At 47.4% G+C, this 11,806-nt stretch overlaps 1 protein-coding gene across 1 annotated transcript; it reads right to left on the reverse strand.

The window, feature by feature from the left end:
* Window positions 1-3,710: 3,710 nt before the first annotated feature.
* Window positions 3,711-11,255, reverse strand: LOC149326017 (uncharacterized). The gene is made up of 5 exons (XM_089564102.1): window positions 9,147-11,255; window positions 7,981-8,128; window positions 6,977-7,596; window positions 6,270-6,345; window positions 3,711-6,182 (listed from the first exon to the last, which is right to left on the reverse strand). Exons 2-5 carry the CDS (start codon window positions 8,053-8,055, stop codon window positions 5,841-5,843), a joined length of 1,113 nt encoding a protein of 370 aa, XP_089420228.1. The 5' UTR covers window positions 8,056-8,128; window positions 9,147-11,255; the 3' UTR covers window positions 3,711-5,840.
* Window positions 11,256-11,806: the final 551 nt, after the last annotated feature.

Here is an 11,806-nt window from a genome sequence, read left to right on the forward strand (position 1 = left end):
GGCCCTCACTCAAGGAACTCCCTCCGATGTTTTTGATCAGCTCGCCTCTCTCTATCTCCCGCCCCCTCTGGCACCCTCATACCCGGTGTACTGCGGTGGACCTAACCCCGATCTGGACCAATCCTTCACTCTCCGGGAGCTCGAATCGGCTCTGGCTGCTAATGCTACACGCTCGGCTCCCGGTGAGGATGCCATTACATACACCACACTTCGCAACCTTCCTGACTGCGCCAAAGAATTCCTCCTTAAAACCTACAATGATGCATGGGACAGCGGCTGCCTGCCCAGCTCCTGGACCTCCTCCCTCATTTCTATGATTCCAAAGCCGGGCAAGCCTCCCTCTCTCTCTAACCTCCGCCCAATCTCCCTGACATCATGTGTTGGTAAGACCCTTGAGCGAATGGCCCTGACTCGCCTCTCTAATTTTCTCGAGACGAGGGAGTTCTTCCCTCATTCTCTCATCGGCTTCCGACGCCACGTCTGTGCACAGGACATGTTTCTGGTTCTCCAGCACACGTTTCTGTCACCTACCCCCACTCAAATTCACGCACTTGTGACCGTCGATGTTCGCAAGGCCTTCGACGGTGTTTGCCACGACCACATCCTTTCCCAACTCGCCTCCCTAGACTGTGGCTCCCGCATGCACTGTTATATCCGCTCATTCCTCTCTAAACGTGTCGCTCGCTTTCGAGTCGACACCTATCTGTCCGACCCCCACAACCTCACCCGAGGCACTCCTCAAGGTGCTGTTCTCTCTCCTACCCTTTTCAATCTTGCTATGGCCCCTCTCGCCTCCCAGCTAGCTGAAATTCCCGACCTGCATCATATATTTTACGCCGATGACATCACTCTCTGGTGTTCATCTGGCTCTCCCGGTCACGTACAGGACACCCTGCAACGTGGCCTAGATCTCATCGACTCCTTTCTCACCACCGCTGGCCTCTCTCCTGCTCCTGAGAAATCCGAGCTTCTCCTTCTCAACCATTCCTCCTACCAGCGCTCACACAACCACTTCGTCTCTCTCCACCTTTCTGGCTCTCCCATTCCTGTCGTCACACAGTGCAAAGTTCTTGGCTTCCCTTTGCATGCGGCTAAGAATGTGCAATCCCTTCACCGCGCTGTCACCACCTGCCACTCTGTAACTCACCTCCTGCGGCGCGTGGTCACTCGACGCTAAGGTCTCCACGAGGCTCACGCGTGCCGAGTTGCCCACGCGCTGGCCCTCAACAAGGTCTTGTACTTTGCGCCCTACGCTTCCTTCACTCAGACTCAACTTAACGCTCTCGAGACTGCCCTTGTGGGCCTCTACAAGGCAGCTCTCAACCTCCCTATCACTACCTCTACCACTAAGCTCTTTGCCACAGGCCTCTTCCATCCTCTTCGTTCTCTTCTCAGTCTCCATCGTGACTCGCAGCTTGCCCGGCTTTCCCTTACCCGTCAGGGTCAGTGGTTATTGACTCAAGCGGGTATCTCGCCCATTCCAATCTCCCCGTTTACCTCTCCTATTCCCATCCCCGCCCCCAATCTTCGTATCCTTCCCCTCCCGACCAACATGTCCCCCGTCCTGCACGCCGGACGTCGTCATGCGGCCGCGCAGCACCATTCCCCTCTCTTTGATACCCAGGGTGTAGCTTACACGGATGCCTCCTTCGTGGCTCCTCGAGGTTCCTGCGGCTACGCCCTGTACCATCCACACCTCCCTGCTCCTGAAACCCACACCAGCGGGCCGTATCTACACCCTCCAGACGCATTGTCCCTCGAGGTCCTCGCCATTGCGCATGCCCTCCAGTCATTTTCCCTCCTTCCCTCTCTCCAAGAGTACACAGTCTATTCGGACTCACAAGCCGCTATACACCACATACAGAAACGCACCCTGACCCCTTCTCTCCAACAGGAAGTCGAACGAGCGGTCTCCGCACTGCAGCCTTCCATCGTTTTCCTCCGCTGGGTCCCTGGGCATTCAGGAATTGACGGCAATGAGCTGGCCCATCAGCTCGCCCGCGACACACTTTTCCGGGCACCGTTGATCCCCTGGCCCAAGCCCTCGGAGGACGGTGGGAGACTCACCCTTCGCCGCACCATAAAAGAGGTCTACCTTGAGCTCCGCCTCGACAAACGCCTTTATCCTCCCCCTCATCCATCACTCACGGTGCCGGAGTCTCGCCTACTTCGGCACATTCAGATGAATGCAGTTATCACCCCGTCCCGCCTCTTCCTCTATCGCTATCGATCGGACCCTTCCTGTCCCAACTGCCCCTGTATCTATGCGGACCTGGCCCATTGCCTATTCTATTGCCCGGCTGCTCAGCAGTCGGGTTCCTTCCCCCCACCCTCTCTCTCCATCACCACCTGGCTCGACTGGCTTGGCGCTGAAGGGGAAGAACAGCGGCTTCTGGTCGCCCAGGCGGTCGAAATGCTCGGCCTGTAAATTATGGTCGATTAAAAGTCTTTTACTACTACTACTACTACTATGAAGCTTAGAAGTGAACCTCGTGGGCTCTAAACTTTTGACAAAGACTGTACTTGCTGCCGTTCATTTCAAACACACGCTGAAACAAATCTTGAAAGAATGGCATCAGTGTGCATGTGTTGTATGTGCGTGTTACAAACAAGAGCCTAAACTCCTCCTAAACTCACATGAAAAAGCAGTCTCTCACCGTACTAAATGATTGATTTAAATGGAAAAAGACTCATGTTACTATTTATTTGAGTAAAAAAAGTTGTAAAGTGCGATGTTCCATGTCCTAAAGCGACATATGGCCTCCAGATTGAATTAGACTGCATGGGGTCCTTCAACAGGCTCTGACATTGCATAGCACATGTGCATGTCTTGTATGTCTTCATCAATACATGGCCACAATGCGTTAAACACAGGCTCCCGGGATCAGTAGCCGAGCACCTTAACCACTGATTTTCCCCTTTATCACATGCAGCAATGAGTGTTGTGCAAGCTATTAAAGCAGCTACGACAGTTTCGTTTATGGGGTTTAACGTGCCAAAGCGACTCAGGCTATGAGGGACGCCGTAGTGAAGGGCTCCGGAAATTTCGACCGCCTGGGGTTCTTTAACGTGCACTGACATCGCACTGTACACAGGCCTCTAGAATTTCTCTTCCAAAGAAATTCAACCGCCGCAGCCGGGATCGAACCCGCGTCTTTCGGGTCAGCAGCCGAGCACCATAACCACTGAGCCACCGCGGCGGCTCTACGATAGTTTGCGTAGTGATGTTGAGGCTCCTCTATGTGCTCTAAAGAAAGCGTTTTAGGCGACTGTTAGGAATTAAGTCTGGAGTGCATTTATAGCTGCCGATCACTGCGAGGAGAAATGTCTGCTCATTTGCTTTCTGGAAAAAAAATGGTGTGTGCCTTTTGATATTTGTGTTATTTTTATTGCTCTAATCATTTTTATCAGTCTAGCATTTCGTTTTTCAATGCATATCTGTGATTAACAGGTGTATAAAGAGCAATGAATTTTATTGTTCAAAGTCACTCAAGAACTGTTGGTTCTCAGGGAACGGTATTTTCAGTACAAATCTGTAATAAGCATGCATAAGAATACCAAGAAGCAGTTGTGATTAGTACGTAAGATACATAATTTTTTATGCAAATTTATTTGTGCAATGCATGGTGATACGTACAAATAGAGAAACTACTGTGAGATGCATGAAACAATTTGTATCACTGGAAAAATGTTAAGTTTGTGGCTGTATTTATGTAAATTTTACTATTTTTTTGTCTTATTCAGAGTTCTATTACATATACCTAAAAAAACTCACACGAGTATTGTCTGTTTTGAAGTGTTATAAAATAAAACTGCATGTATAATGCAGTTGGGTACTGCCCGTGCACTGTGTCTCCAGTGCTTTGTTTTCAAAGCATATGTGCATTGTGTCAGTAGACAACAGTCAGACAAGATGGTCCATTTGTGAATTAAGTTCCTTGTGCTGTGGTTCCTAGAGTAGTGAGCATTCAACTACAAAATCTCCTGAAAAACTGCGAAGAGCTTTCTTCCAGGAAGTGGCCCATAGACTGTGAGAACAGTGCAATCGAAGTGACTCTTGTGGACACAACAAAAGTAGGCTACAAAAGCAGAAAAAGGAAAATATCAGCAGTTGAGGTACACTGCGACAAAGCATCCTGGAAAACAAGAGCCGACCTAAACAACTGGCATGCAACTCAGCATATATGACAAAAAGCATTTAAAATGCACTTCTAGGGCACTCTGTAAAACAGTAGAGAGCAAAGGTTATTAATCGTATGCATGTATGCTCCATAGGAATAACAGATGGTTGTTGAACAGCCCTCTGCGTGTCTAAACAGGAACTTGATAGCAACAAACAGTTAAAAGAATGGGTTAGCACCTGCTTTACAGCAGTATACACCACATACTCAATAATCCCACTTTCAGTGTTAATCTCTCATGGCAATAATATTCAATAGCAAGGAAGTAGGCAATGTTCTCATCACATTAAACATGAACATGTGCCTGAGAAAGCTGGTCCCGATAAAAAAACGCAGTGATCAGGCTTTCATGCCACATGCTGAGAGCTTTACAATTACCTACAATAACCGCCATGTAAAAAATTCAGGCAACTGCATGCGGAATGGCTACTGACTTGTTTCCTGTACTCTCGAGGTACTTGCACCACTTAATGTTACTTACTTTAGCAAAGACTGAAGGCAAAATTGATAACTGTTTAAAAGAAATATAATTTTAAGTAGCACAGTCATACCTTGTTAATATGAGCACTTTCGATCTGATCAAAACTGTCCATAAATTAAGCCATGCATAAAGAATCAATAAAAAAGAAAACATTCAGGACTGATTAAGGCCACCTTCAGTACACTGCAGTGAAGAGGAAATCGGACAAAAGTTTGGGAGCTTCGAGTGCATTACCCTGGGTACCATTATTTTTTAAATAATGCGGTGCAGTTTGAAATTAGTGATCGTCCAAGAAACGTGTTATCACGCCTCAAAACATGATGAGGTATCTGCTATTACATCAGTTCATGCCCCTTGAACTACTAGCACACATCTGTATCCAGTAGCCTGAAAGCAGCTTTCAGGCTACTAATTCATTGAATATGGCAAATAGTAAGGCCGCTTGGCAATGCCAAGCAGGCAACAAGAAAAAAAAGGGCTGTAACAAAGGGATCAGCACTTTAGGACTGCCTTTCACTGGTGTCTGTAGTCAATGTACAGGAACCTCTGATCGGGGCAGGCATGATTTTGTTCTTGTCGCTATCTATACTAACACAACAAATATACATGGATATAAGCATTGCGCATTTTCACTCTGCCCACTGTTTGGAGAACTTTTCATACGGACAAGGCATAAATATGAAATAGTGTGATCCGCAGAAAAAGTGTTCATATTAATAGTGGTCTCGTTAATGGAGTACGGCTAACGACTCATGCAGGTGGTGTCACCATCATTAAATGGGATGCACAGCACTATTGTGAGCAAAAGTAAGTGGTGAGCTGTTCTCGAAAATAGGAGTGGTTAGTCAGGTGGCACCAGCATGCAGTTGGGCATATGCTGGTAGGAGTTACTTCGGCTCACAATAACAGTTCGTTACTGTATAGTAGTTAGAGTAAGGGCTGATCAACAAAGTTTGTTAGACGCGCACACACATGCCAAACCTTGTTGAGTTGATCTGCCATGCTGTTGGGAAAAACTTGCGTCAGGATTCGGAAGTTTTTCACCCTTCCAATTACTCTTTCCACATGTATGCGAAGGCTTGCTATGCGTCTTGTCTCTGCTTCATCTTCTTCCGACAGTTGTGGACGCCCATTCATGAAGGGGGGGGGATGTTCAAGTGTAGCGAGCGCTGCTTGCACTAATCAGCTATTGTAAATCCCCTGTCGGCCATCACACTGCGCCCAGATGAAAACATGTCAAGAACGCCACATGACTCTGTCGATGCCTTATCTGAGAGCCTCCCAGGTGCAAGATCTGAAGCAAACATGACAAACCCATTGGGGCTGCACACTATTAGGCCTTTGGCAGTGTTGTACTTTTTGTAGAGCGAGTATATTTCGCTCTGAACCCTGAAGGATGAAGGGGTCTCTATAAATATCTCCGTGCAGTCCATGATGCCGTCAACTGTGCTGTATCCCTTTTCAGTGAACACTTCAGGCCGGTACATGTCACAAACGGAGGGTGGCATCCATGTCGGCACCTGCATAAAAAGTCCCAAAGGATCATTTTAGCATTTTGGTTAATACATTTGAGCATCTGCTAGAAATTTTTTGCAGTTTCTTCATACCTGACACAACCTGTTGTTCAAGAAATCCAGCCAGGTGATCCATATCCGTGACACCGTAGTCACTGACACTCCAAACCTATTAAAATATTTCATTTTTCTGAGAATGTTTTCAAGAAGAGATTACCACAAGATGTTTTATTGTAATATGGCAGCACATAAGCTTAAAAGAAATGCGCTTCCAATCATTTTTATTCATTCTCCAGCCAAACATGCACAATCACAAAACAACTTTGCATCTGGCTGAAAATGGCACCCATTAATTTTTAGCAGTACTTTTATTTATTTATTTATTACAGATACCTGCAGCGCCCAAGGGCATTATTGCAGGGGGGGAAACACAATAACGTCTGCTCATTTGGCCGAAAGATACACGTAATAACAGAAATATAATCACACAACTAATAAAAGAGAAAAAAAAAACATGCAGTGAAGGAAGACAACCACGCTCCAGAAATAAAATAACACTAATGAAATGAAAAATACACGCGCAAGACAACTGCGCGCAAACCGAGTGTAGCTTCTTACCGCAAACTAGCTTCTTAAGTTCGCTATTATCCAACATCATAAACAATCTTCCCATATTTCCTTCTTTCCCTCTGCTTTACTACAGAAAGAATTCTTTTCAGCAGTAACATTTAGCTCGGGTTTTATTTGTTATACATAGGGGCAGTAAACATGGCGCCAGAGGCCACAAGTGCACTGCTTACCTGTAGGCTAGGTCAGTGCCATCAAGGCCCAGCCGCAGACACATTAGCACAAGGATCAGCTGGGTCTTCAAAGGCAAAAGAAACCTCCTGTTCTCACCTTCTGCATTAGACATTTGCCAGAAGCGTAGTTTCTTGACTTCCGGCTCTATGAAAAACCAAAAGGCATCGAGCCGTTCACTTGATGTGAAGGCTGTGTAGTAACTCAGCATTTTGGGGTCTTGAATCAGGGCTTCGCAAGTAAATTCACTTTTTTTGGCTTTAGCTTTCATGTGTTTAACTTGATTGTACAACACCGATAAGTCAAGCTTCAGTAACCTGTTCTTTTGCTGCAATCGACGGTACATTTTTGTTGCTTCAGCTTGTTCTTTCTGCGCCTTTGCTAGCTCTTTCTTAATTGCCTCAACCTCGTCTTTTAAACTGGCCACTTCATTTTGAAGCAGTGATATTATGTTCTTTTGTTCAGCAATCTTGACAAGGGCACTTTGGTCGTTTTCTTGCCGGAAGCCGTAGCTGTGATCTCCACTTGCAGCATGTGAAGTTGTGCCATCGACGGCAGAGTGGCCAGCCTCATCTGTAGCAGCAGGCTGCTCCACTTGTACTGCAGAAGTGTTCTGAGTGGGCTGATTGAAGCAAGGAGGGAAATAATATTTATTTGGGAAATAGGGTAGCAGTAAAAGAACAAGCAAGCAGGTTAAGAAAGTCAAATAGTAAAAAATAGCACAAAATGAGTAGAACTAAACCACAATCATGTGTACTGCATATCACGAATGTCGAAGGCAAGATTACCTGACACTGCTGTTTATAAAATAATAACTACTGTCAAGAAAATGTCTAAGAGAGCTACACAAAGATTCTGCAGCAGTACTTAGAACATTACAGGCTCATGCTGTGACTACTTCGAACCCAATCCTATACATTTAAGTGTATTAACTTGAAACTAGCAAAACCCTGTGCAATAAACAGATGCAGACATCAAATGCTCGGCTTGTAGCTGGCTATTATACCTTTATTCGCATCAGCGGACGTCTATTCATCACCTTTTGTGGCTTTAGGGGAAAGACTGTGGGCACTCGAATCATATAGGTCTTTTTTCCTCCTTCAAAGTGGGCCCCACAGACTCTGTGGCCTGATGTCGGAACAAACCGCGAAAATCTGTAAACAGAATGACCATGTAGTCACAAGCCGTTTGATGTGCTTACTATGAACATTTTAAACAATACCAGTCGTGGCATTCATGCAGTAAGTAGGTCCTTTATCTTTAATTTGGAGTTTCCTGCACCGAAGATGCACATCAGCTACGAGGGACGCTTAACCTAGTGGAGACCTCCAGATTGATTTGGACCACCTTCAGTTGTTTATCGAGCGTTTGTAGGTATATCGCTTTCAGCGAAAAACAGCAGTTGCGGTCACGACAGACCCCGCGACCTTGCGATCAGCAGCCGAACGCAAGCACCACTGAACCACCGCGGCGGTAGGTTTTCTCTTGAATATATAAAACAAGCAATATAGGAATGCATCCAATTATTGTTGTTTGAAGGAACACATGATTAAAAACACCAGCCCAGTTAGCAGCGCACTACTGTGAATCCACTGAGCATGAAAACGTGACAACGTTTGAGACATAACATCTGTCGGCTGCCTGCGCAACACTGAACTGAAAGGAAACAACAGCCCTAAGGCCACTTGCAAGAGAGCACCCGCGCACCACTGGGGACTGAGGAAGGGCTTAAAAGCAGAAGAACAGCAAGAGAATGCTTACTACATTCGAATAAGTGCGAAAGCACGGACCTGTTCATTGATCTGTTCTACGTAGCAGACGACGATTTGCGGGCAGTGCCGCGGGACGGAGCGCTCGCGCTAGGCCAGCTGCGAGCAGACAGCGCAGCAGACAACGGACGATTTTGCTCGGGGTCGGTACCCATCGGATTTGTGCTTACGCACTAATAATATGCGTTGGCCAATAATGACTCAACCTGCGAGCCTCGGAAACGACACCGCTGCGAAGCGGAATGGGTGCCGGCGGCGTCTCTACTGAGCAGCTAGTCTGTTACGCACGGACTACATCGCTCATACAGCCTCCTTGACACACAAACGCATCTCTTGCAAATGTGCACATACGACCGCGTAATCTATCGCACAAAACGCTAAGAGCACCGTTCATATAACTTACCTGCCAGTTTGTCCAGCTCTGTTGATCTTAGCGATCCATTACTCTCGTAGCTTCTTTTCCTTGGGAAAAACGTAAAATTCAAGGCCTTTGTGCTTGCTGCTGTTATTGTAGCAACCCGGAACACTACAAGTGTATCCAACCATCGTGAAATATCCGCGAACACGACGTATTTGATGGTATGCCGCGCAGAACTGCACTAGTGGCGTGCAAACAGCACGAAATCCGACCGGAAGTACCACAACTACCAGAATGCATCGCGGCAGCGGTGGCGTAGCGCAACTCCTTGTGAAATCGGTCTATTGGCGTAGCGTACTTGCTACTGGCGACGCGAGAAATGATTCTCAACTTCTCGAGCTTTTGTAGTTCAGCCTCTACCCCTTCTACAAGAGCGAAAGGTACACTCCGTGCCTTCAGAAAACGGGGCACTTGGCCATCCTTGAACCGGAGGCTTGCCTGCTCTCCCTGTATGGTTCCTAGCTCGTCCTTGAACAGGTCTTCGTTTTTTCGTAGCATAGTTTCTAACGCTGCCGGCGGACTGCCTGAGGACACCTTGCAAAGGCGTTGGAAGCCTGCCCAATCCAGCCTGATATGCTGTAGCCAGTTGCGACCTAAAAGTGGTGTCCCGTTTTGCGGTAGAATGTACAGCGGCAGTAAAGCCTCTTGGTAGTTGTAGCGTACGAGCACATCTATTACGCCAACAGGTTTCACAGTTTCCCCTGTGTACGTCTTCAGTTGCATCTTTGTTCGCTGCAAACGTATACCGGGAAAGTACACTTTGGCCTGACGATGCGACATGACCGATACTGCTGCTCCAGTGTCAAGCTCCATTAGTAAGGTAGTTCCTTCCACATTAACTTCTACCATTATGGGTGGTGTCCGAGACATGCCGACACTGTTCAGCTCTGTTAGGTCGGGCTGGGCGTTGCACTCAAGAGCGCGCATGCACTGCTTCCGTCCTTTCGATTCTGTCCTTTTGCACATCTTGCGTATGTGTCCTCGGCGGTTACATTCGAAGCAAGTAGCTCTTAAGTGCGGACATGCTGGCGCGTCATGCTTGACAGAACCACAACGATAGCATGAAGGGGGCTTTTCGCGACTGTTCTTATCTTTTCCACCATGCATTCGGTAAACTTGTTCAGCACTGTCTGATAAGTCATGAGCTGTCGCTGCATTGTTCATTGCGGCTTCCGAGGCCAATGCGCGGTCAACTGCCTTCTGAAACGTTAAATGCTTGTCTTCGACGAACAGCTGTCTTTGACTGTCAATTCGCCGCATGCCACAAACAAACTTGTCACGAAGCGCATCGTCGAGAAAAGAACCGAAGTCGCAGGTTTGAGCCAGCATGGGTATTTCTACAAACTGGGTTATCGTTTGCGTTTCACGCTGCGTTGCTCGATAAAACTTCGCTCTTTCGGCAATTACGGAGACAGATGTGTGCTTTGGAGACAGATGTGTGCTCAAAACTTCTCTTAACGCGCTTAGCGACTTCGAAGTAGGCGTATCGGGAGCAGTCAAGGACTTTAAATGTTGGTAGGTTTTCGGACCGATGAGACTCACGAAAACGTCGACTTGAAGGTCGGCTGGAACCTTGTTCGCCCTCAGGTACGAGGAAAGTCGCTCGTCGTACGACGTCCAGTCACTGGTCGAGTCGTCGAAAGGCTCCATTTGTCCCAGCTGCAAGGCCATTTCACAGTAGTCTCAGTTCCGAAGTGAGGAAAACAATACCAACTTAGCTCCAGGTTCCCGCTGTAGATGCGTTGATCCTCGTCGCCATTATGTGGTGTTCTTCCGCGCAAGCAAGAACCACGAAGCTGCAGCAAAGTGCGTCGACGGAATTTATTTATTCCATCTAACAAAGTTACTGGCGAGCGCCAGCAGAGCTGGGCCGACGTCAATGACAAGCTAGGAAGAAGTGCCCGCGACAGCGCTCGGTGCCGCGGTATATAAGCCCTTATCAAAGGGGCGTGTTCCAGTAGCGCGCGTTGTTATCAGTAGGCGCGCAGCCAATACACCTACCATCTCCGTCATGGAAACTGCCCTGCGGATCTGCAAGCCTTGTGTGGAATGCTGAGACCATCTGTGGGCATACCAGGAGAATGTGCAAGATTATCCAGAGTAAATATTGGCGACAGTCGAGGTTTTTCAAGGACATGCTTCGGACAAGGTGCTGCTGCGAGGATTTACGCCGGAAACAACGCCTCTTCCGCGAGTGGCGCGAGACTAGAGAACAGCTCACGGAATTCCTGTGGAAAATTGTGCGCTCTTCGTTTCCAAAAGCAGCCAAGCGGCAGCAAGCTGAAGGTAAACTTTTGGTGCTTGGGGACATCACCGTGGATCCTCACCAGGAGAAGACCCTACGCCTAGGACCAAAGTTTTGTTTGGAAACCGGTATGAAGACTGTTGAAAAGCTTGGTTTTGCTCGCAGTGTATCGTCTAGGGCAGCAGTAGATGACCGCTCAAAATGTGTTTCTGAGTGCGTAGATGTTGTAGGTCATTGTGAGACTACTAAAGGACAGAGTAACCGATTTCGTTCCTTGGTAAACTATCTGTCAGATAGGCAGCTTCGAGCGGTGCAGTCGGACAAAGAAGGGTTTTTTGTTGTCTTATCGGAAGACCTTTATGCCGAGAAAGCCCGCCATAGAGTGATGAAGAATTTCAGG

The sequence above is a fragment of the Amblyomma mixtum genome, chromosome 10 (genome assembly GCF_055824585.1).
Source record: "Amblyomma mixtum isolate Tamu chromosome 10, ASM5582458v1, whole genome shotgun sequence".
NCBI lineage: Eukaryota > Metazoa > Arthropoda > Arachnida > Ixodida > Ixodidae > Amblyomma > Amblyomma mixtum.